The sequence below is a fragment of the Rissa tridactyla genome, chromosome Z (assembly GCF_028500815.1).
Source record: "Rissa tridactyla isolate bRisTri1 chromosome Z, bRisTri1.patW.cur.20221130, whole genome shotgun sequence".
Lineage (NCBI taxonomy): Eukaryota > Metazoa > Chordata > Aves > Charadriiformes > Laridae > Rissa > Rissa tridactyla.
Window position 1 is genome coordinate 1,802,077 of NC_071497.1, and position 26,644 is coordinate 1,828,720.

General features: G+C 40.2%; 1 protein-coding gene across 9 annotated transcripts in view; it reads left to right on the plus strand.

The window, feature by feature from the left end:
• Positions 1-26,644, plus strand: part of MCTP1 (multiple C2 and transmembrane domain containing 1) — a 287,127-nt gene that overhangs the window by 162,177 nt on the left and 98,306 nt on the right. For 7 of the 9 annotated variants that reach the window (XM_054186271.1, XM_054186272.1, XM_054186276.1 and 4 more), the window contains exons 8-14: positions 4,390-4,576; positions 9,542-9,635; positions 21,545-21,647; positions 23,690-23,792; positions 24,158-24,259; positions 24,581-24,655; positions 26,507-26,626. In XM_054186271.1, coding sequence (XP_054042246.1) covers positions 4,390-4,576; positions 9,542-9,635; positions 21,545-21,647; positions 23,690-23,792; positions 24,158-24,259; positions 24,581-24,655; positions 26,507-26,626 — 784 coding nt within the window. Of the gene's footprint in view, positions 1-4,389; positions 4,577-9,541; positions 9,636-21,544; positions 21,648-23,689; positions 23,793-24,157; positions 24,260-24,580; positions 24,656-26,506; positions 26,633-26,644 lie in introns of those variants that run through there. The other 2 variants (XM_054186273.1, XM_054186280.1) reach the window with 2 other exon arrangements.

The window sequence follows — 26,644 nt, forward strand, 5'->3', positions numbered from 1 at the left end:
AGCAGCATAGACCTGGATCACAGTGGAGTTAAAAGGCTGTCTTCCCGAACAAGTCACGATGATAATTAAGTTGCCTGGGTTGTAGCCAAGTGGTGCTTTTCTGTCCCTATCACTTAGGATTGTGCCAATTTCTCTTTTATGCTTTATTTTGTCATGTGAGAAAATGATCTCACTATCTGCTGTCTCTCCCTTGCCTGGCCACCTGGCTTTTAAGAGGCCCTTCTATGTCATGTCGCTACCTTTGTAATTCATTCATTAGCAAGGATATTTCACCAGGGTGCCAACGCGGTCTTACATTCCAGGTTCTGTTAGAACTAGAGAGGGGAGGTGATTTTTTACCTCTTAGACATGCTGATAATAAAATGCTACATATAGTTCTGGCTTCCACACTTGAAAAAGGATGCAGGAGAATTTCACTGGATCAGAAAAGTTACAAAAAGTCATTTGAGGGCTGCAGGAGATGCGTTCCAAGGAAATGTATAGGGAGCTGAAGGTGTTTAGCATATCAAAAGGAAGATCAAGAAAAGATACGATTATGGTATATGAGTACCTTCGCTAGAAGAAAATACGGGGCACTAAAGGCTTTTTCAACTGAGTAAAGAAAGGCATAAAAAGAACCAAAGGCCAGATATATTCAAATTAAAAATAAATCAGAAAGGTATTTCTCACAGTCTGGGCGATTAACACGCTGAACACGGTTTCAGAGAAGTGGTGAGATCCCCTTGAACCTTCCCGTCTTCCTCCATGGGAGCCGTACCCTGCGTCTGCAGCTCCTTCTCCATGGCACCCTGGACCGTGAGCTTGAGGTGTCTGTGTGGTTTTTGGTTTTTGGCCTGAAAATCCCAGATCCGCCTGGTGCCTGGTGATGTTCGCGTGTGGCGCCGCTCTGGGGGGATGTGCCTCCATCCCTTTTCCCAGGGTCAGCCCCCCGCTGCTGGGACCGCAGGGACCACACCGCCTGGAGCAGCGGAGCCAGGAGAAACACTCAAGCTGCCCCAAAAACTGAAATTCCCTGAAACGTGATTTATAGCCATGCTACAAAATCTGTGCAGTTAATGGCTATTTTCACCATAAATTTCATGCTGACCTCTTCCCAAGCGGAGAACTTTCTGTCATCATCATCAGCATGTAAATAGTAATGCCAGAAGAAACTGAACTGTCCAAAAATAACTATTATCTCCTGCTTTCAATGTGGCAGCCGCTGATCGTGTGCAATTTACGGCCTTCTCAAAATGGCCGTAGTTTTTCATGGTCCTTAATTTGAGAATGCAAGGCAAAAATTCCTACCACCGTGATGCTCATTCTGCACCACTTTCTGGTAACATTCAGGTTCACCTTCATCCTCAAAGCATCTTTGTTCTCCGTGGAAACAGCTGCAGGTGACAAATGTCTTTTAAGAGAACATCTTAACTGATGTAAAAGTCAGCATTGCTAAGGCTTTAAACCTTGGAAATCTTATATATACTCCCAGTAAAATGTAAAGGGGCATTGTCAACCTGAGCCCTCCAAAGCTATTTATCTTTAGGAGTATTTTGTTAACTTTAGCGCTTGTAAGGAAATCTAATCCAAAAAAGGAGTTTTGTGGTTTTCCTACTGATGTCTGTAAACGTTATTCTAGGATAAGGGATAGTGCTTAGATAATGCCTTAATAAAACCAGGCTTCCTTCACTGTTTTGGTCCCATGCAAAGACCTGGTGAGGGCAGAGTTGATGTAACAAAAAACGGTTTCTTTTTTTTTGCAGGCAAATTCGGAGTGAAAGGAAACAAAATTGATAATTTTTTTTTTTTTCCACAGAAAACTCAACTACTAATGGGAAAAAGTGACAGTTTTTCTTCTAGTGTCTGTAACTTGCAAAGTCTCGGTTTTTGGCGGAAGTGCCCGTGCCGCTGGTGGATTTCCCTCGTGCTGTGAATGCTCCTCGAGCCGCGTCCGACGTGTGCGAGCTGCATCCCCTGCGCTGCCAGAGGGGACCTGGCACAGGAGGAGGCCCCACACGGGGACCCTCTTAACCGAGAGTGCCACCAAGTGCAATGGTGGCACTCCTTGGTGGAATAACCCCGGGTTTTTATCACGTATCGGAGGGCCCTTCACGGGATGTTTTTCCCGCAAAATGGTTCAGGCTTTCTCTGGAAAAAGCTTCCAGATCGATCCCGACCCTTTCTGTGATTTTAGGAAATAACGAGCTGGTGACGGGTTGTTTGTGGAGGTCTGTCAGACAGTAGAGACACATTTCTCAGGTAATCTGCTCTCAATGTGGTGCTATTAGGAATGTTTTATAGCTGTAGGAGTGGTGCATGGGTAAAATGGAATTGTCCATTGCCTCTTTTAGCGTAAATAAAAATTAACATGGACTACTAACTTTGCAAAAGTGCTGTAACTTCAAGAACTGGAGGACTTGGAGCTTGTAGCTCTGCTGTAAACACTAATTTTTCAGTCAGTGCAGTTTTCTGATGCATGTAGGGCTTTTTTTGTTCCAGTGGAGGTAGCTTTCGTTGCCTATTTTTGAGTGAGGGGTGGATTATTTCTGCATTACTTGTATCATAATGACTTTCTGATTGTTTTGCTGACTTTAAGAGAGTTTAGACTGGTTCTGTCAATGGTTATTGGTTAAAATGGCAATGTTGATTCAGGGACATATTTTTGAGGAGTATCCGCTTTGAAATAAACTGTCAAAGAATATTTAACAACAGGGGCATCTTAATGTACTCCAGCTTTGAGTGGTTGATTACAATATTTGTTATCTCAAGGAGAGCTTTGTACTCCTCGCTGCAGCCTAAATAATAATTTGACAGCCTATGTACACGTACAGAACTTGCATTGACCATCAGCCTGCATTGACAGCAACAGCTTTAGTCTTTCCGTGCTGTTAATTTCATTTCTCAGTCCTTATCGTCCAAAGAGTTCAAAATAAAAGGTAAACATTAGGCTCAGAATGCTATGCCAGTCCAAAATTTTTTCATTGTAAAATAATTGAACCTTGTTACTGTATGAGCTTTGCAGTAGTTTAATTTTGACAGCTGCACAATGGATAGTAAATGTTAAAAAAAAAAAAAAAAATTAAAAGAAAATTTTCCTGTAGCAAATCTAATCTGCCTGTGATAGCACAGCGCCCATTTTATGAGGCTGCATTTATTCTCATAATTGGCTATTTCCTGTCCTTAAATGCCTATTTATTCATGTCTGCCACCTTTTTCTCAGTTTATTGGCCCTGCGGTCACCACATTATCTTTCTCTTCAAAATCAATTGACATTTTATGAAAAGAGTTTGCTAGATGTTTAGTTTAGTGAGAGTGGCATATAGAACATGTGCTTGTCACATCAAATAATCGCTGTTAAAATTAGAGTATTCCGTGGCTTAACTGTATATAGAATATATTAATTTAGTTTGTTTAAATATTGTTATTGTTTTTATTTTGAGTAATGCATTACTGGGGGATGCTGTAAGTAGAAGTGTTCCAAACAGCGCCTTTTCACAGAAATTCCTCTGCAGCGCAGGCAGTTTCACACAGGCCTTGCATTTCCAGACATGCTCAGAGTTGCAGTCTAGGCAAAGTTGAAACTTGTGAATTACACAAATTAAAATATTAAAAATCCTATGTCACGCACAGACTGATTACCAACCCTAAGGTATTCTTGTTTTAATTAAAAGCTTGTGTCCGGCTCCTTGTTAGCGGTGATGCTGTTTTCCCTTCCATGCTCTGCTTTTTGTTTTTGGGGCGGTTTCAGAGCTATTTCTGCCAGCACGGAGGGAGCTGCTCCTCGTTAGGTCGGTGCGAGGCAGGGAGGGCTGGCTTCAGCCCCGGCAGTGCCTGCTCGTGACGACCCAGACACCTTATCCCACAGCGGGCTGTGGCGTCGCGTTGGACCCTGGGTGGCTGCACTCCGCTTTGACCCCGAGCCGCCGTGGAGCGGAGCCTCCTGGGCGCTGTTTTTCCGTGCTGGGTCGCGTTACCTCCATCACAATTAAGTCCACAAAGATTTATTTACTTATTTGTTTTCAAGAGAGGATTTTTAGTGTTGTTAGATGAACGGTATCAAAAACGTTCACATCGAGACTTACTTACGTTTGGTGTTTATACAAGAGGCGTAATTAAAAAGTGCAACTTGCACCTGAAGCTAGATTTTTAAATTTCTCTTTGGGTTCGAGTGAGGCATATTAGCTATTGTTTCTAGTGACTGTATGTTCCTTTTAATACTTATTGTTCATATGCATAACATGTTATAGCTTTTTAAAAAATACAGTCAATTGGCGTGGCTTGAAGCTGAAGAGAAATCCTTCCGGAAGCTGGGAAGGAATTTCTACCGATTTGGGGGGTTTTTTTGTCCAGCTGAATGCAAATAAGCCGGTGTGAAGAAAACCAGAGTCTGATGGAGAATTCTGTTTCCAGGTGCCAGGTTGACCTGTCGAACCTGAGCAAAGAGCACACCCACAAGCTGGAGATGCCGCTGGAGGAGGGCGAGGGATGCCTGGTGCTGCTGGTCACCCTCACCGCCTCCGCCGCCGTCACCATCTCCGACCTCTCCCTCAACTCCCTGGAGGACCAGAAAGAGCGAGAGGAGATCCTGAAGAGATATGTATGGAGTTCTTCCTCTCTTGTACCCTTTGCTCGCAAAATGTTGACTTATATAAATAATAACTGTCAGGGGTGTGAAATCTAAATACACCCCTTATATCCGCAGCCAATGACAGTCATTAAAATAGTTACTAATATTATCGCGGCTGATGCGGGTAACATCAAGTAGGCTACAAATCATTTTTAGACAATAAGGTATTTTTTTACATAGTAATTCAGCTATTTGGTATGATCATGTGCCATCAAGAAGTTAACTTCCTTGCAGGTAATTTTCACTAATCACAAAATAACCGAGGGGTCACTCAGCGACTGTGCAGTTTCTAGCGAGAGTTTATGCCAGCTGGTTTGAGGTGCCAATAGTTTTCGTCTTTTTTTGGGGCATCTACTAAAAGGCAAGAAAACTTATTTTTTTTGTCTGCAAATGAGAGGCTGGAGCAGTATTTTGTTATCATCTAACTAATTGTTCTAAACAATATTTCCATTTCAAAATATTCTGAAGCAAATCGTTTTCATTTCCCAGCATCCTCGCATTACACAGAGCCTGTGTAGTTTTATCAAAGCAACAGAGAGGGGAGCTCTTACTCCAGCATTTGATAATACCTAAATCACTAAAAGTAACTGTCTCACTACAGACGGAGAAAGGGGGAAAAAAAAAAAAAAGCTATTTCCACTTAAAATTACAAAGCTTTTATTGTACAATGCTGCCAGGTGTTTAGAAAGGCTTCTCTAGACACTCAGCCATTAAACCAAGGTCTGACTAACAAAGAGCCGCTTAATTTTTTTTTTTAGATTTTAAAATATTCCTATTCCGTGACTGACATCCTTTCAATAACTGAATTTAATAAAGATGTACCTTATCAGGCTGTGCAGATAACATGAAGTGCTAGTACTAATGCTGTACAATATTCTTCAAACAGATTAGCAGGATGTGCGCTTCAGCAAATTTATTCTGGCTATCTCCACTGAATCAGCTGTCTGCTAATGCTTGTACAACTCATACACCAATAGCGTTATCATAAACACAGTTTAATAGAGGTGACTTAGTGAGGCTAAACATAATATTCCTAAACCAACTGAGAGCTAAGGTATTGTGCACCACCTTTGAAAAATAATTACAATTAAGAGCGTTATTGCACGTTTTGGGATCTACCCAGACACCCTCTGGATGTCAGGATCGATCTTTATAAATATAATAAATTTATGATGGGTACGTTTGTGAGGTGGCATGCTTCTTGCTACCAAGTGCAACAATACCGTATTCCTGTGGATTATTGTATGCGGTGATATGGCAGTCAAGTGATACTGATGGTTTTGATAATTCAGTAGCAGTATAGAAACATGTTTCTACTGTTTAGTATTAATCAGTATTCCTAAATTCTCAATTTTTTGTCCCCAGTGTAAAGCATAATCATGTCGTGTTAAGATTGATCTATTTCTTTCCGTTTCTTACATATTCGTGGATATGTGTCTTTTCTTCTATTTAGATTTCTGTATGCATTTGAAAACATTAATATTTTTGGAAGATGTTCTTGTTGTGGAGGCACGAGTTTCTCATTCTGTGTTTTGGAAAATTGTAGCGTTGACATATAGAATTTTTGACTAATTTTAAAGTTTTTATTAAAATGACCGGTGGACAGCCAAAGAAAGAAATGACAATGATTAACGAAATTCCAATAGTTCATTTTCACCAGTGTTTGATTTGTTTTTGGCAGTCATATCTCTGCTTCAGAACCCATACAAAGAAAGAATATGCAATTAGCAAGACGTACTGTTCCCCGCTGGGTGGGTGTGTTTTGGGGTTTATATTTTTCGTCCCCTTAAAAAAATCTAGCTTCCACTTGAGAAATGTATTTTGCACCCTTTCTGCAGCCAAAAAACAGTTAATGAGCTGACCTTGCCATCAGATCAAATAGCCTTGGAAAATGACTCTATTACTGTCATTTAACCATTTGTGGCTGAACATCAGAGCCTTAAAAATTAAACAGGCATTACTGTTTGAACCATTATTTTACCACAATTGTCTGAAAAGATTAATTCCTTTTGGGGTGAGGAGGGGGGCGCGTTAATGGGTACAGACCAAGGGAGATTGTATGACCTTTTCAGAACGGGTGTGCTGAACCCGCGGTCCCCCTTGTCACAGTTTAAAAACCAGAGGAGCTAGTTTAGAGAAGAAGTTGTTAGCATTCCATTTTTATTATGACATTTCACAGTCATCCGATTTAATGTCCCTTGACCAGATTGTCCACCGTGAGACGATGGGCTTGAAATGTTATTTAGAGCATTGATAAAAGGTGAGCAGTTCTAAGATGACAGCGAGTCATAAGGCTGGTGGTGTGACATTAATTTTCTCCATAACAGAGATGGAATAAGACGTCATGGTGACAAGCTGTCAATCAGCGCTGGCCCCTCAGTGTATCTCGATGCCATAGGATGGGGTATTGCTTCTCCCATAATAGAGCTGAACTGAGATGCTCTCCCTGACAGCTGCTGCAGCCATACAGAAAATATATTATACAGCCTTTCATTAAAAAAATAAAGAGGACTCATCTCCAGAGCATTTCAATCTTTTCCCATCTATTGAGGGCTGAAAAGATTCGCAGCAAATCACGGATTCCTCCGCTATGGAAATTTCAGGCTTCTGAAGCCGTGTGGGTTTTGAGGCCTTCAACAATAATCATAAATAAGAAGACAGAATATCAGCTGATAAATCATTATTTAAAGTTATGTATTTAAAGTAATGTATTAAAGCCATTTGCCTCTCCTGGAGTCTCTGCCGTGGCATTGTATACATTTCCAGCAGCCTCTGCCGTCGCAGCGTGCAGTAAATGAATCTCAGCACCGCGACTTGCGGAACTAAAAGTTCAAAAATAATTATTCTGCTGCATGTTCACAAAGGCGACAAACTGAAAGGCAGCACTGGTGCCTTTTTGATGAAATTTGGAGATGGGGGATGGCATGGTGTAGCAGGAAGGGGGGGACATCCCTTGGCTCGCTCTGCCGTTGGCTGGGGCTTTGTTCCCTGTGTGAGGCTCGGTGTTTGTTTCCCTCATTGGGAAACTTGGGGAAAACGTGGAAACATTTTTGTAAATCCTTTTGCTTTCATCCTGGTATTAGAGCAGAATTATCTCTGTTGTGGTACCAGTTCCAGTAAGACACATCCAAACCTTGATTGTTACCGTAATAAACGAGGGACGGTGCCAACGTGCATTCAAATTGTAAGAGTGCGATCGGTGACGCCATCCCTGCTGCCCTGCACGAGCAGGAGCTGAGTGCGTGCTCATTAAAGTTGACCATCAGCCGTATTTCCAGTGATTAACATCTTGAAAATTATAAAAATGTATTGACCGTTATCCCGTGATAACACACACGCATGTACTCGCAGGTACGTCGCGTGTGGGGCTCCACACGCACCTGGATTCCTCTTCTCGGTGCACCAAGGTCAAACCTTCACCCTAAACAGTAAAGGGTCAGTTGGGGCTTGTGAAATTAATACCAGAGTGTGATCTAACCGTTAGAATCGCCTTATTAATAAAAAGGCAGGGATGCATATTGTATGTCTAACATTTTAATGGATAGGTTATCTATGCATAAACACGCCATAGCTTTTGCAAGCTGACATTTAATATTTCATTTTAGCAGCACCTGTGGTTTTCAGATCGGTGATGTTATTTATTCTGGTTTTCCATAACAGTCGATTTTGCCTTTGTAATAAATTAAAGGAGTGTTGACTTGGTGTTTTACCTGATGTTTGCGTTTTCTAGAAATCTGGACATTATCATAAGCAGTGGAAAAGGTTTCACCTGCACTACATTAAAATTTTAGAAAAGGCCAAAGGCATTAAATGCAGTAGTCCAGACTTTAAAATACTTCAAAATAAAGGTACGTGCTAGTATTTATGAACAAGGCTTGCAAAAGCGACCAAAAATTAGTCCAAGTATGTTTATGATTTTAAATGTATTTGAAAATCTAATTTTAGTCTCCTCTGTCGGAGTTTCTCCCCTAGCTTATCTAAAAACTGGATGATGATGCCAGGTTTGTTATTAGTAGATTGCAGATTCAAAGTTGCATTCCATGTTCTATCATTTGAAATTATGCAACTTTTAAATTATGTTCAAAGTTAGAGCCTGAGAATTTTAGCTTATCACGCCTAATGGATACAACACTCCCAGTTTGTTACTTCTAGTTATTTGAAAAAAGGGCAGCAACAGAATGCACCTTCCAAGCAGCTTTGTAAAACTGTATTGGATGAATAAATGCAAGTGTTAAGCTTATTCTTAAATTTTTTCTTTCACTTTTTGATACATGTAGATATTGCAGAAATTCATGTTAAAAAATAATTAATCATAGTAAGAGCTTTTTGCCTTGGAACTGCTTTTAATTAATTTTTCGGATCTTTTTTCACGTGATTATTATAAAAATTATTAAGTTATGATCTTATGATTGTTTTTGCTCATGTTATTTGCAAGCGATGTGCAAGCTTATGTATGCATATATGCTATATGAAAGCTGGCGTATGATAGTCAACTACGAGAAAAACGATATTGACCCTATGTCACTATCCAAAATATTATTGGAGCCATCAAGAGGAAAATGTGAATGTAGATCTCGGCAGAGTATTCAGGGAGAGGAAATGTTTTATTGTTTGTATTAATTTTGTTAATACACTGCTATCGTTTAAATTTTTGATGGACAGTTGTTCATGTACTATTAGGGGATTAATTCAGTAGAATTAGTGTTATATTTAATCATTCATATTCTGACTTTTCCTTTGCATTTTTCATTGGTAAGATGAAGTTGCAAAATACTGAAAGAACCATTGACAATTGTACGTTCTTTGGAAAAGAGTATTTAAAAGTATGAGTACGTTTGACAGAATTACATGGGGCTAGGGAGGAGACTCTTAATACTGCTTTTGGTTTGTCTTTTTTGCAATCCAGAATTATTTCTCTCTTTTTTTTTTTTTTAGAGTCTAATGGCAATGTTTCATAACATGAAGGATGTGGGATTTCTTCAGGTGAAGGTCATCAGGGCAGAAGCATTGATGGCAGCTGATGTCACAGGCAAGGATTCATTTAGTTTCTGTGACAGTAAATACCGTAGTAAGACTGGGCCTTTTTTAGAAGTGGGGAAAAAAACAATGTTTAAAACACAAGTTTGTCTAAATATTATTGTCTGTTTGCACAGTCTCACCTCTGCTCATTAAGGAAAAAATCCACAGACAAACAAACACAACTTTTGTAATCAAGGCAATAAATCATTCTAATGCAGAGCCTTACGCAGGTTATTTCTCAGAAGGGTGAAATATACATTTTTCTCCATCAGAAGTCCTGGAAAAAATACATAGAAAAAAATACATAGAAAAAAATACATAGAAAAGACTTCTGTTTCTAGGAGATAAAAAGATACAAAATTATCCAAATTAAAGCTGAATTCCAGTGGATAAGGCAAATGAAAGGTGCTAGACTTAGATACTACTTTAAACTTCCTGCCAAAATAAGTGCTTGGTATCTGTGGATTATTTAGCAGGGCTGCTGTTGGTTTCAGACATTTCAAATAAATACAGTTTCCTGTAACTAATGTTTATCTGTTGAAGAAGGGAAATAAGAAAAACTTTTTGTGTTTTCTGTTTTATGTGATATAAGATGAATGGATAATTTAACCTTTTGCTTTTCAAAATGAAGACAGTTTCAGCCATTCTGACTATATTTCTCCAGAAATGTCCAAGTTATCTCCCGAAAGTACGATCACCTTCATATTGCACAAGTCGAGTGCAGCAAAATGACCTGCTTCTGTGTTCGAAAATAGCCATCTCTGCTTTAAAAAGAAAAAAAAAAGAAGAAAGAAAAAAGGAAACTATACTAATGTAGCTGGTTTAACTGCAATTCGTACATAGATGTTCTGTTGCAGGGGCAGATGTAGATATACAGCAACACACTTACTTTTTAATAGTTTTTGTAAATTAGCATGAGTAACAGTATTTGTTTTTATTTCTCTGACAAGGTAACAGAGCAAACATTTTATTGCTGAAACTGATCATCCAGTTTGTGGCACGCAAAATAACAGATTCTATTTTCGGGGAGGTTGGAGAAACGCTGCTAAAGATTCCTCAGTCTGCTTTGACCTTATAATCCAATGTGGTCTGAACAGAGAGAGAGAGATTAAGTTATTCAGGGGCAAATGGGATAATTCAGTCCCTGACCTCGTTCAATCTTCAACTTTTCCAGATCAACGTGTCATTTGTGCTGGTTGAACAAATTTTTTGGAAATACATTTGATTCAATTAAAGATGTACAGAAGTACCAAAAATTTTCAGACATTGCATTTAGAACGACAGGCAGGAAGATGGGGACAAACACTCCATGCCCTTACGTGTCCCGCATATTTTGTTCATTAGTAAGAAAAAACATTTGTACGACAGATATGTTCTGTGAGATGGCTGTGCATTCCAGACATTGCAGAAATCCTTGTGTATTTTGGACAAAAATACCTGGTATTTTGAAAAGAGGACAAACTATTTTTATTAACTACTGCAGTAATTTGTAGCTTTTTCAGTAACTTGTGGGGATGTGCAGATCATTCCTTTCAGATTAAACTTTGAATGGTAATATTTAGAAATAACTGAAAGTAGTTATTTGGTAATGGTCAATAAATCATGTTTGCCAAAGCTGTAGAAGGCCCGACCCCCCACCTTTATTGAACTGAGCAATGGTTGTGAGTCAGTGAGGAGCGCGCTGTTGTCAGTGCTATACCTTACACGACTAAGGATCACTTGCGTGAGTAAGAGCTAGGGACTAGTTTGCTCTTCTTATATATTCTTTTTCCAGCGTTAATCTTTTGCCCTCCTCTGAGTCTGAAAAGTAGCTGAAACACCTGTACCGTACCTGTGTGATTTGCTGTTTCCTGTCTGCTGAACGTATCCCATTTCACTTTCAGGAATCTTTCCATGTGAAGTAACAAATCAAAATTTATTAGTTTGGTCTGAATGGATTTTAAAAATCCTTAATATTCCATCATTAAGCATAAGCATAGACGGAAAAAGATTTCTGTAATCTTTTAAGTAGTCATCAATCTTACTACAGTTGCAAGGATTTTTTTTTTCCTTTGAAAATGTGAAATTTTTCTTTTGTTACCATACATTCATTGAGCAGCATTGTACTACTGTATTAACTCTGTGTGAATAAAGAGCAATTGAGACTCCCGTTGAATGAATGAGTAAAAAGCACAAATTACTTTTTAATGAAACCCTCAATTCTTCTCCTTTCCACAGAAAGCCCGTAGCCTTGTTCAGCTGAATGCTGCTACAGTAGGTCACTTCAGTTAAGCCCCTAATAAACTGTTGATAGTCAAGGGCAGGTTTTTCTCCAGTCTCAATAGCCCAGTGTTGGACAGTGCATTTCAAATCGTTAAGGTTAGTACAGATTTTTAAAAAAAAAACAACCAGGGAGATTAATGGGGGTTGCTCACAGCCCCCACGCGTACGCCTGCATTGAACGAGATGCCAAGGTGGGATGAAGTTTCGGTGAAATTGTGGTCAGGGGAGCAAGTGGGCGCTGTCAGGTGGAGAATGGGGCTCTGCTTCAACATGCCGTAACTGCATTTGAAAAACACCCCAGAAAAGAACAAAGTGAGACTTCTCCTCGCCCAAAGCCCGCTTGCAAGGAGGTCTGGGAAAGGGAGAGTCGCTCAGGGGTTCCCCACTGGTGCCTGAAAGCTCACCTTGGTTTCAGGGAGAGCTGAAAACCGGGCATCTTCCAGGACCAGAGCCTTTGCGAGAACTGCTGGGTCTATGAGGCTGTTTCCCCTGGAAGATCTGCAATCTTTCCATGGCCGAAACAGTTTTAGGGCTTCCACCAATGCAAAATTATGTTCTGATGGAAACCATGGTCATAGCAAATAACCTTCCTGGAAAATATGTATTTTTTCTTGTGTCTTTTTGAAACTGTAACCTAACAAATGGAAAGACATTGATTGTGGTGTTCACTTTTTCCTTCTCTTCCCGAGAAGAAAGTTTCATTTAAATCTTCAGTCGTGTTTTTAGCTGTCAAGTGCCAGGCTGTTTTCTCCCTCAATCCTAAATTCCCCATCCCCCTGCAAGACACATGGTTCCTTCTCCAGGGTTCGGCTGCAAGCGGAGCCCCTGAAGGCAACGCGTGTGCCAATGGTGGCCTCCTCTTACACAAAGAAGTATTCTGATGGTGCAGGAAATGTAAGGTGCGATGGACTCATTGTGTGAGTTTGCCTCTGAGATTAGCACCTACTCTGTTCACCTAACCCCTGTGAGCTCTGGAAAGCAACGGACCCTTCACCATGGCACTGGTGAAGTTCACGCAATGGTCAGGTTCGTGCGTTTCTTCTGCATCAAAGCCAGGTGTAGGTGGGTCATGGAGGAAGGCTGCGGGCTTCGCAGGCAGGTGCACTCATTCCTCCTCTTCCTCGCACCCCAAATGAAAGTGAACACCTCTGCCTTATTATTGACGAGAAGCGAGCAGGGTGGGAACAGATGTGCCACAGGCTTGATCAACTTCAGCCAAAGCCCTATGGTAATTTTGAGGAATAATAATGGTTAGCAACACCGACTCGTTAGCAGAGCAAAACCCAAGCTCTGTGTGACGGCCCGCCTGGAAAACAGTTTGTTTTGCTGTCTTTGGGCTTTAATTAAGACGTGTTCAATGCTAGCCCCCCAGCTCCCCTCTCCCCCTGCCCCCACCCCGCTCGCTGTGTCACAGACCGGCGATCAGACGCTTTCAGATGGTCCAGCCCATGACTTTGACCTTCTGCGCGGTCCGGCGTTCCCTGGGGAACCGTTCAGCTCATGAGGTCTGATTTCACACTTCCAGGATGCCTCGGCTCTCGTAACAATGACAGGGAGACAAAGCCCTTTAGAGCCGGCCGCATGGGGACTTGTTTAAATTGGAAACTAGAGAGGAGTCAAGGAACAAGGTTACGGGCTACAGAATAGTGCTTTTAATAAAGAGCTCACAGCTCTGGTTCAGCTCAAAGAGGGCTACCTCTGTACAATTAATTGAGACATTTATCTGGAGCATCTTAGGCCTCTACTTTCTCACAGAATTATGTGATAAATATCAGCTAGGAGGCAAATGAGATGTGCATGAAATGAATTTTTAACACTTTGATTACTGTGTCTCCAGTCTTCATTAGAAGTAAATTTATTTGTATTTCTGACCTCATTATTAATCAATTTTCTGTGGTTTTTTTCGGGTACCGAGATTGCAGAACCTGGTATATGAGACAGATTTTACTAGAGAGCTTGGTCATATTTAGGTTTAAAAAGCTGTTCAGGGTTCTCCTCCTCTGAAGAACAGAAACTAAGCATAGAAAATGAGGCAGAATATTTTTTTTTAAGTGTGTGTGTGGAATTCAGCCTTTCTTCTCAGAAAATTCCATGTTAAAATTTTGATTAAAGCACTTGAAAGTAGGATGGAGATACCAAGATGGCTAAATGTGCAGAATGTAAATGAGTTTTCTAAAATCTGCTCTACTAAAATGTCCTAATACCACATGTGCAAAAATAGTCTTTGAAATTGTTCTTCAAACGCTAGGAAATGTCAGAGTGATGTACACAAACGTTAAATTCACAAAGGTATGGAAGCCCATGCATGTAAAATTGAAGAAATAAATTCAGAGGCCCTTTGGAAATATAGTTCCAAAAGTAATTTGCTCTGTCAATTAGTGAAACCAGATTTCAATATACACTTGAATTATCTTCACAAAGTATGGAAATCTACTAGATGGGCAGTTTTCTGTGGCAGATAAAATCTCACCTGGTCCTGCCTGTGTCGGTTGCCTGAAGACGTCAGTCTGATATCTTGTACTGCAAAACTACTTTTTTTTTAAAGAAAATAGCAGTTCTAGGATACTAATGACAAAATTAGGATTTTTAGATAGGTTGTTGATTCACCATAGTTTTTAGAATTAAATATGCAGTGAAAGGATGACTTGTGTTTATTAACTTCTTTCCCCCCCCACCCGCCGTAAATATTCTGTGGAATTGAGTTTAAAACGACTGTGTCACTACACTGCATCGCCGGGTAAGGTATCTCACGCTTTCATGATACCCTTCAAATGCATGTTTGCAGCAGCGCTGCTAGAGAGGAATCATCATTTCCATTTTAAAGATGGAAAACTAAGAAAGGTTAACTGACTCGGCTGAGGCTGACAGAGCAAGTCCTTGTCAAAGCTGGCATTTGGCTTGGGTCCTGCACTTAATCCATTCGATAAGGCGGCTTCTGGAGCTATTGAGCCATTCCTCCTCCTGGCCAAAGGTCAGGCTGGATGCTCTGCTGCAGGCAGCTGGCTGGCAGGGAGCTCGGAACAACATTAGTGACATTAGCGTCTGCATGAGTGGCACTGCCCCCCAGAGTCATGAACTGGCTGTCTTGTCTTCCCCCCAAAATAAAGGCCCTTTTTGGCTGTGGGGACTTAGATCCGTAATGGACAGGCATGGCCAGCAGTAGGGGAGAGCCATAATAGCCTATGAAATATTCAAACAATATTTCAGCTCTCATAAGCGCGTTAAACTTGGTTGAACTTTGCAAAGTTGTGGTCTGTGAACTTGACTTTTAAAAGCAGAAATTGAATTGAAATCTCCTATTAAATTTTTTAACTACCCAGAACATTTTAGTGGTCTTTGTGATTCCAGTTCAGTTTGGATAATGTAATTTTAACAATGCAAAAATTCAGGTAATAGTTCAGAATAAAGTTAGTGATCCGCTTAAAAGCAGTTCATGGTCTAGCCAGTGCTGGCATTGACCTTCTACCAGTTTATGTAGCGTTACAGACTGACCAGTGGCAGGCAAATGTTAAATGCCGATCCATATGTAGCCTGCCACGTGGTTCCTTTTGTTGGGAAAACTGTTGAAGAAACAAAGCTAAGACATTATTGGTGTGCCTGGACATATACTGAAGCAATGCATGCTTTCTATAGCCAAGGTAGAATATCTCCACAGGGCTCGCGGGGAGCTAGCCCCACGTTATCCGATGTCCCTTGCGAGTCAATCCTTGTGAAGTGCAGTGAGATTTCAGGGGACAGGTAGGTCTGCCACCTGCCGCTTGGCTTGCATGTGCTCTGAAGAGCAATTGCATCAATGGTAGCTCCTTGTAAGAGTCCATGGCAGCTCTGATTAAGAAAGAAAGAGTCGTTCTACGATGACTGATGGTCTTCCTGATGTTTTATTTTCTTTCCTACAAGCTGGATTTTCAAAGATTGATAACAGAAAAGCGGGATGTTTATGACTGTACACAGGTGTTTGTTTCCCGTCTAAAACAAGGAGTCATCTTACTGCATAAAATATGGACGTTTCCAGATGTTTGTTTACTAAAGTCTCCTTTTTTACAATATTAACCAAATAATATGCAGATGGCATGCAGTTTTCTGGAGACAAATGCACGTATTTTGTAGAGCTCTATAATAAAAGGACATAACAGTTTAACTTGTACAAAACATGGCAAGCAAGAAATGTAAATTTAAGCTTTGATAGCTTTTCATCAAGAAAAACTCCTACTTGTGTACAAGTAGAGCTAGAAAGTGAGTACAAAAGTGCAACTGTGTTGAATTGAAGTTCCTGTTTGGAAGAGTTACAGGGCTCCAAAATGAATTTTTCCTGGGAAAAGAATCTACCACAAATCAAAAAAAAATTATTGGACAACTTCCCCCTCAGGACCATTAAAGGACATACCTGTTTAACTTGCGCAGAAATACGGATTTGACTGTATTGCAGTTTGACAGCTCTAATATTCAGTTCATATTTATACGAACAAAAGATACACGCGTCTGAATTGATCACATACCATTCAGTCTCTTGTGAAAAGGCAGTAATTTCAGAGTTGAGTTTGAGACGAAGCCTGGTGTTTTGTTGTTTCAGCTACTCGCGGACCTCCAGCCTGGATGATGGGCTGCAGCGGCCTGTGTCGGAGACCCCTCCACCAGCCCTAGAACATCAGTTCACAAGGGTGCACAAGCCACCAAACATCTCTGCTGCTTGCTGATGAGTTCCAGCATAATGAGCCAGCTCATCAGCAAGTGTGGAGGTCCTGTGGTCTTTGAACTGATGGAAAGGGCCTTTCCCAAACCTTTCCAAGTGAGAAACACAGCAAAACTGTTAGGCAATGTGGTGCTGTTGCTACGTGAGAAGAAAATTTAGAAGCTATAATTGTGTGGAGGTTGAGGTTTTGTTTGTTTGATTTTCTAAATACTTTGAGAGACAATTAAAAATTGTCTCTATTTAGGTCTCTTTTCTATGATGAAAAAGTGTATTTTAGATACTTGCAGGAGAAAAAAGTTGTTCCAGTGGCCAACCTTCTGAGCTCCAGATAATGAATCTGAGCTCTGAACTGACAGCATTTCTTTTGTGGAGGTCTTCCTGGGCGGGGCGGGACTTTGAGTTATGAAGCAAATAACAAATAAGACCTCTCTAGTTTCTGGTCAGCCTCTCTGGCAGCTCAGCCTCTGTTGTAGAGTTCGGCTGGTTTGAGCTGATGGGTGCACAGTTCATCCAGGGGCATGCGGTGGTTCTGAGAAGTTAGGTGACAAATAAAAGACTAACGAATTAATTAATGTGTTTACAGTGTTCAACATGAGCGACACTGTGCTGATTGAGTAAAGTACTTCACTTAGGTCTAAGGAAAGTAGTTTCAGTTTGTGCTTCAGTCTCACTAACTGTCTGAAGATTAAATGCAATACAGCGTAGCACAAACAAGGATATCTGTCAAACTAGATGCAATGTGTGGCATGATGAATAAAATGGGAAAATTCAGGTTCTTTCAGTGGGAGCTTACATTACAAAGTTGAATTTCATCTAGGGGACATTCTCAGATAGTCCCAGTGTGTCATGTGTAAAGGGGGAAAAGGGTGAGGGAGATCCGTCAAAAGAGAAACTGTTTTCCCTTCCAGATTATTATTCATATTATGCATTTTATGCAAAAAGTCATATTATGACTTTATTGCTGTCATTTCAGGAGCCCGTAGGACTGTACAAGTAGAGTCCAAAAAGCACAAGATGTCACAGCAACAGAATGGATTAATGAGATCTGTTTTGCTTCTTACCGAGGTTTACTGCAGGTCTGATTTCAGTCAGTGGGAAGGTCTACTTCGCTGGTTTTACTACCTGCTTGTCTCATGAATTCCTTCAAACAGTGCTAGGTGCAATAGTGATTGGTCCCACTGCAGTCATGGAATCGCTCAAAGTCATGGAATTATGCAAAATCGCTAAGTGCTAGTTTTTCATGGTGCTGGGAGCATGTTCTTAATGTGTGAGTGCCTTACGCAGGTGGTGGTCGCCTTACCACCAGCACCGGGCACACGTTCAGGGCTGTGTTCGGGAGAAGTTCGTAGATATCCTCTTGATCAATAGGATTAAGTACCTCTAAAGTCAGTGCAACGGTAGCTGGAGGCCTACGAAAGGCAGGGAGCAGGGAGCTATTGGGAAGATCCTCAGTAGACACAGGGATTTGGGTAGAATTTCTTGACATATTACAGGTGTTATACGGTGATATATGACAGTCGTGATTTGGTCTGTAGTGAAAGGCCTATTGGTGGTGACAACATAACTTATAATGATGTAATTGAGCTTCAGCAGCACAAGTTTAACTGAAAGTTTTTAAGTGTACTTTTAGAACAGCTAGATGGACAGCACATACTTTTCTGAACACATGTGGTGCTTTTTTATGAAAATGAGGAAAACCATTTACCTATCTCGTTTGAAATTGCCAGTTGCATTAACTAGACAGAAGTTGTCTGACGCTGCCTTGATGAAAGTATGTGTTGTGCTTAAGGTGTGCGTTTTGAATAATATAGTGATCTTGTAAGTAAGTTCCTGGATATCCTTGGTCCTCCTAGAGACCAAGGAGACCTAAGGACACCTTCTTTTAATATTTTAGTGCTCTCTCAAGGCTTTCATTGGGAATAATCCCATTATTTTGAATACACTTGCAATGCAGCAGTCATGGCTGTCACTGAGAGTTAAGATTGCAGTTATTCTTTCTAATAATGAGAAGCTGAAAGATGACAGATGGATGTGAGTTTCACCAAGTGCTTGTGCATTGCTCTGGCTTTGTCTTTCTGGATCATGTTCACTTATTTGGGTTGGTATCCAAACAACGTTTGCACATACCATATGTTTAGCACATTAGCGCAGCGTGTTGCCCTTCAGATACCCATCTTGGTTATGGGTGATGTAGCATACAGAAGAAGTGCCCATAGGTGATGGTGAAGAGCTTTGCACATGGGAACTCCACAGCATCCTCATATGGTAAAAACAGTATTCCTTAGTAGAGACGTTCATAGCTGGGAAACTTCTACTTGTCAGCCATGATTTCCCTTGCACCGTTTCACAATATTTTCTTACTCAGATTTAGTCTCAAACTGTTTTCAAGTTATGGGAGGAGGAAAGATGAAATGTTGAGTGTGAGAGGGGGATTTTTTTTATTTCTGAAAACCTTTTGGTTTGATCGAGGACCTCTGTGATTGATGTTACGTATTATTTAGCTTTCTTAAGTGGATTGATAGCCATATAAACCTATAAGGAGAGTCACTGAAAAAGTGCATGTCAACAGATGCAGAAAATAAATGAATGTAGTAAATACCTTCTCTTTGTTTACAGAAGATGGCCTTTAGACACTGCGGTGCATTTTCCTCTGTCTGTATGCGATTAATAAGCACAAATCACATTGTACCATCATATGCAAATATGATTGAAGATACTTTAAAAAAATGAGATAAAGTAATAACACCAAGCGCACCTGCTGTGACAGTTCTGCCTTGTTATTTTACCTATCTTCTGAGCGTTTCTTTTTCAAATACTAAAACCTGAAGAACTTAAATAGGAATCGTTTAAGCTTCCATCCACATTTTAGGCTTGTGAAGTAGGAGAATATTGAGATGTGTGGTATATCCATCTCTGCTGACTAATGAATTAATCATTTTTCAAGTTTAATGGGAAAGATTCAGCGGTATATCGTTTTCTAGAGAAGGTAAACATCAACTCAAACTGTAATTCACAATGTGTTTAAAACAATTATTCTTTATCATTAAAGTTAATAATATGCACATTAACCTCTGATGTAGTCTGAATCAATACTGCAGTTTGGGAGATGTGACCCCTGGACAGCTTTGTCTAAATATTGATTTCATTGTCATTTGTATAAGGTATGAAACAAATTACATGCCTCCCTAATATCATTAATGTAGCCCCATTGAGCTGCTCAATTTATGGCTTCTTACAATGCATGACAAAGCATTACGGAGTTATTGAAGGCATTGTGAAATGCAATTGCTTAGCGTGCTAGATTTGATTGTGGAAGGCCAATGCCAACACTCAATAACTTTCAAACACTTTGTTGTCCAAAGAAAACAAGAGCGAGCCGCTCTGTAGTATGCAACTCGGTTGTTAATTTCCATCAGAGAAAGTTCCCTTGGGTTCTGGGAGCAGCAATTTATTCTATGGCTTTCTACTTACATATTTGCAGCCTTACATGAAAATAATGCATACACTTGTATTCTCTGCCAAAGGCAAAGGTTGTTCTCTTCAATTACTGGAGGAAATCAAAATAGGTAGGAGGGATAGCATCTCTCCGTCTTGGCCAGCATTTATAGTGGTTGTCATTACTGTCATAATTTGAAATATGAGTTAAATAATTTACTCCACACTATGATTTCTTCCCTTTATTGCCTCTTTATTGCAACTGTCTTCTCACCATGCCCCTCATGTTTTCATTACTGCTCCTTCCATCATAGCTGTTCCTCAGATGATCTTCCTCGCAACACCTTCTAACCCTTCCAGGAAATTTCAGGGTTGCCCTGAAACCCTGGAGATATCAATCTTCCCTTCTTTCGCTTCCTCCCTCTTAGGAGAGATCCTTTTTTACACAAGCAGGCTGTTGTTAAGGACGAGATTCGGGTGTCTACTTTCCCTCTTCTGCTTTCCAAATACAAACCTTGGCCTCGTGGATATCTAAGAAAAAGCTCAGTATGAGTTTCATGTGTTTTTTCTTGCTCTTCGCTTGGTTTCTAAGCACAGCTCACCTGCAGTCATCAGCTATGAGCTGCTTATTTCACATTCAGGGGCGCGCGCACACACACACACACACACAGAGTTCCTTTCCCCATTCTTTTTCTTTAGATTTAAAAAAAAAAAAGCAACTTCCATATCCAGTGTAGGATAGAGCTTCCATTATCTTCATATTACATTTTCAAAGCAGCATCTTCATACTTTCTCCTGTGGTGGCTTTCATGCTGGGGGACCTTCTTGTAAATATATGCAAAGCTACTTCATTGTGCTTTAATGTATACAAAAATCTCCACCGCGTTTGAGCTTCTGCTGTGCTGAGACTGCAGCCCATCATTCCAGCTGATATCGTCTCATTGTTTAATTGTACTTGCCCATTTTCTCTGGTGTTAGGCTTTTATCTGAGACTGTCTTTAAGGTTTTTTGATTTTGGGGAGAGGATTTGTACAGCGTGAAACATGTAAGGCATAGTAATCTTTGGATAAGTATCATAGGTGCTATGTTATTACAAATAGCATGGAATAATACATTTCCTACATATCAAAATGCTCTAATTATGTTATCATTAGAGTCAATGTGGGATGTAAAGTTCTCTTAGCTGTCTCAGAAGGGTGCTTGGCACCTTTTAGGAACATGCTGTTTTTTCATCAGAAAAGTCTGTATGGGGACTTTTTTTCTTTTCTTTTCTTTTTTTTTTTTTTTAAGACAAAGAAGATGTTCTTTTAGTGAAGAATGTTAATAGATTATGGAGATGAACAGCTTGTTACGATCATCTTGAATATAATGCAGACCATAGGACTTCCCTGAATTAATTCCTGAGAGAATTACAATGCAGCTTAGGAAAAGGAAAAAAAAAAAAAAAGAAAAACAAAACTAATTTTTATTTAAACCTTGCTCATGGTGGGTTTTCTTAGTTCATAAGTTTTGTTCCAAATTTTTTCTTACAGGTAAAAGTGACCCGTTTTGCGTAGTTGAACTGAACAACGACAGACTGCTGACACATACCGTCTACAAGAACCTCAACCCAGAATGGAACAAAGTCTTCACATTGTAGGTGTTTGGATTTTGTGAGTGTTTGGAGGGGGCTGCAGGTTTTTTTTTGGGGGGAGGAGGTTGTTTTGAAGGCGATGTACATGTGAATCAAAGATACCTACTGCTGGCTCTGAATAAAGACGGTGATGACATACTGGTATTTCTAAAACAAACCGCTGAATGCTTTTTTGAGGATTAAAAACATGATAAAAATTAGAGAAGAGGTACCATTTTAAAGCTAAAAAAGCAAATATTGTTTCTTGGAAACCAGGTATATAAGCACTCCAGACCTATGCTAGCTTCAGTAAGAGTTTCAAGGGCCAAATCCAGTGTGATGGGAAGTTTTGGGTGGAAAAAAGGATATTGTGATTAAAATGCGGTTGTTATCTTTAATGAACATTAGATAACTATATAAAGGAAAGACTTTTAAGTGCATTCATAATTTTCTGAATTATGATCAGATACTTTCCACTTGTTCTTTCCATTTACCAACTGCACTTCTCACACCACCATGTAGTATCACACTAGAAGAATGCTGCCGTTGGGTAAAATGCAGTCTTAAATGTTTAGTTTATTGGGAAGTGATGCGGTTGGGTTTTTTATGCTTCTGTTATTTTGAAGGTAGTAAAAGGCTCTGACAGAATAGGAAAAACTCCTCTACAAACAAAATGCTCCTCTTATTTGTCTTGCTCAGTCACCTTCTTTTTGTCCCTGCTTCTCGCTATCTGCCTGCGGTGTGACACCGAGGAGCAGGTTTCCCTGCTGCAGAAATCAGCTAACAATCCCCTGCAAAGCCCGTAGAAGCTTTAGCTTTGTGTACACGTACTTCACTTCAGCATAAATGAAAATACTATGTTTTGCTCTTGGTCTTGAAACACAGTCTGATTTTAATATATTTTTTTTTACCCCCTCTAAGTTTGTCATTCATATATTTGGCATCCGTAGCTCTTCCTGCCTTGCAGTGAGCTTTCAGGAATGAACTCGGAACAAAAGAAAAAACCTCACAACAGTTGTCCTTCTCATTAGCGTGTTAACATAGTTCTCACTTGTGTATCTGCAAAACCACGCTAAATTCTTCAGTAATTTATTTTTAATTATCTACCAATAGAGCCAATAACTAATCAACCTCTACTGCTCGACAGTGCACTCTACATAAGATATTGCCAGGTTTTGTGGAGACAAAAGACTAATCAGGAATCACATAAAAAAACTCAAAAGGCCTTGAAGGAGAGTTTTCACTGCTCTTCTATATATATTCACATTGACTATTTTATTTATCCTCAGATTTGTTAATTAATTTTGAGCTAACAATCCAGATTGATCTGGAGAGGTATATTTTACTGAAGTTAAACGGCTTTGCTTGAATTCGTGTTTCCTGGATCAGCCATTTGGTCAAAGATGTGTTCTCTCCAACAATTCTGTTTTTCTCTCTGAATAAGGAATGTGAATTTTTCACTGGAGAGTTTACACTGTGCAGTGACATTTGTTGGGCATGGCGATGGAGTGTTTAATAGCTCACAGGCAAAAAAAGCAGGAGCAGCTGAAAAATGCATTGTTTTGTATGGCTCGTTCCTAATTTGTTGCAATGACTGTTGTGTGTTTGTAATCAGGCAAGGATTTTAGGAAGAAAGAGCTTGTTCTCTGAGGAAGGGTGTGCTGATGCAGCCTGTAATTATTTTCGATGACAAACCGACAGCCTTGCCAGCGTTTGCCGTGAGGGTTGGTGCGGGGTCGCGGTGTGTGAGGGATGCCCTGCAGAGCCCTGGGTCTGGCGGCTGTAAATCCTCAGCCCGGCTCCGGTGGCCCAAACCCCGGGTGGGAGATTTCAAGCCACATCCTTTGGAAAACTTCTGCCAGGAAAGCCTGGCAGTGAGGGGAGTGACCACTGCCACCCTTGGAAATCATTTCGGCGATACGGAGGGATGCCTCATTTACCCAAATTCTGCTCTCCGCCGTGGCTTGGAAAAATCTGTTTTTGCTAACCTTTCACGCTTTTGTCCTTGGTACCCGCTGGTGTAGGTGACTTCTTCCCTCTTCTGTGTGTGCTTCTCCCTTTGTAGCAATATTAAAGACATCCACTCGGTGCTCGAAGTGACAGTTTATGACGAAGATCGCGATCGGAGCGCTGACTTCCTAGGCAAAGTTGCTATACCATTGCTGTCTGTAAGTTTCATTCACCTGACATACCACTCTGTATTTTTCCTGCTGAAAGGGGGTGAAAAAAAAAAATAAACGGGGGGGGGGGAAGGGAAAAAAAAAAGATTTGCAGCTCTGTGTCTGTCATTTCTCAACCAAGGTCTGTAATAAGAACACTAAAATTTTAACATACTCAATTCACGGCCATGTTGAATCCCATGATAGTTAATTTTTCCTGACAGACTCGGTCCTGGTAATGAACAGGTACTTGTCAGACTTGCCACAGTTGTTTTGGGTTCTCTGTCAGTTTCAGCAGCCGCGGGTCAGGGGTCGCCGGGGGGGTATTCAGTGGAGACCGCGAGACAGACGGCTGTCATGTCCTTTTCCTGCAGATTCAAAATGGTGAACAGAAAGCCTACGTCTTGAAAAACAAGCAGCTGACAGGGCCAACAAAGGGGGTCATCTATCTTGAAATAGATGTGATTTTTAATGCTGTAAGTCTTAACTTTGGCTTTTTTGTACCGCTAAAGAGTTCAGTTTCATGAAAGCTTTTGTTCCCGATTTGTAGAGAATTTCTGTCATCTCTCATTTTCTCTAAACCTTGATGCGTTCCACAGAACGCTCCTCCGCTGCTGCCTGGCACACCCTCTCTTTTTGTGGCGGCGGCGGCCGCTCAGGCGAGCGGCTCCCGGCCCTCCTGTCGCTGGGCTTGGCCGCCCCGGCTCTCAGACTCCCTAATTTTTTGCAAATTGAAGCATGTGTTATTAATGAGGAGCGAGCGAGCTTGAAATACTGACACGCGTTTTAACATGCAGGTGAAAGCCAGCATACGAACCTTAATGCCCAAAGAACAGAAGTACATTGAAGAGGAAAACAGACTGTCTAAACAGGTAAAGAGTAAGGAAATACTAATCCTTTCCGAAAGCCTTAATATCAAGTGTGCACATCCAAATATCTGGTATCGTACTGCGAAGGGTAAAGAATAACATTTTCATTACCTGTTTACAAGGGAATATGAAAGGTCGGAAAAGGCAGAAACAAAATACATGGGTTTATTGTGTCTCCTCTCTAAATTGCAGCTTAATTTCCATGAAATACGTGAATAAGAACACAGTTGAAACCATCAGGTTCCACACATATCAGGTTATAGCACAGGTGCATGTAAACTAAGTCTTGCATAAATTTTTGCTGTTAACCTTGATCCGAAAGATCTCCATTTGTTGCAGAGTAAAAAGTCTTTCAGCATTCTTTTAGCCAAATTATAAATAAGTTAGTTGAGTAAGGTTTGAATCAAAGGTGAGGGCAGATTAAAACTCTTTGTTACTTTGGAGAGTCCTGTGGGTATAAAATGTCTGGACCCTTTTTCTCTTTTCTCTGGATGTTTTTGCTACACACAGTTTTAGTGTTTTGGTAAAAAAATATTTCAACACACGTCTTAGCTTTTTCTCCACTTGAATGACTTACAGTTCAGTTTTTCATGTTCCACAAATGATCTATTTTATATAGAGAACTGGGCTTTTGGCTGGACTGGGAACAAGATTATTGTTGTTTGCAGAAAAGGCAAAGGCCTCAAAACTGGTTTTTATTTTGCTGAAAGCTTGTAGACTTGAGCGTAATTTAAATTATCTGCTGGATGAATTTTGTATCAATTGTAGGATGTATTTCATTAAAAAAGATTTCAAGAGGCAAAACATTTCTCTACTGTTGTGAGCAATGCAGTTATTAAAGCTGCATTTTGCACTACTGTTGCAGCAAGGAAACAGCAAGGCCTTTTCTTTAAGGTTAATTCTCCTCCCCACTTTCATAACTGAAAATGGCATTGAACTTCTTGCAGGTGGCAGGAAGAGTAAACTTTAAATGCCCCCTTTGCGTTGTTTTTTTTAAATTAGCTTGCATGAGACACCTCACCACAATACCGCTGGGGGGAGGGCAGCGGAAGAAGCAATATTTATGCGCGACTGGCGTGGTTGCCTTTTAAAACATCCACATTTTCTGAGAATGAATGTGTCTTACCTACCTAGCGTTTTCTATGCTATTCAATACATAAATGTTTCACTGGTTTGTTCACTTCTTTTGGTCAAGTGAATTGCCTTTTTAGAGGGTTTAAGGGTATTCTCTTGAATGATAACCCAGTGCTGTTGTGTTTCATCACTATGTAGATTGAATGTATGCAGTTAAAGTTACGGTGATAAATACTTAAAAACGTGGTTGTGAAAATACATCACAGTAGACAAACTTGTTGCAAATGAAGGAATGGATCCATACATACAAGTGGATGTAACAGGTCGTAGGTGATCTTAATTAGATTAGAGCAGTAATTTTGCATGGTTTCAGGTTAGTGTCCTAAAACATCTTTTTATTAAGAAAGGCCAGAACTTTCTAAATAATTGAGAAGGGGGAAAGTCTTACCAACTTAATAAAACTCTGAAATCTTAATAACAAAATCATTTGTCAAATTTGGCAAGTGGCTTCTTAGAATTGGCCTACAGTCATGGAAATGAAGACAACAATTTGTGTCTTTAGAATTAAATTCAACAAATATCAATTGATGCGGCTAACTAAAATTTTCTCTCTTCCAAGTCTCAAATTTTAAACTATCTTTCTCAATTTGTGAGCTTGAGAGTTTAACATTTTATTTTCTCAGTCTTCACACAAGTTAAGAATGATAATATGGTAAGCATGAACCTCTTCTGAGGCTTTTGGGGGTTTGAAATATTTTCATTCTTTCATCTTTTTAACAGCTACTGGTAAGAAACTTTATCCGGACGAAGCGTTGTATCATGGTGCTCATAAATGCCGCCTACTACATTAGCAGTTGCTTTGACTGGGATTCTCCCCCAAGAAGTCTTGCTGCATTTTTGGTATGATCTTCTTTGTAT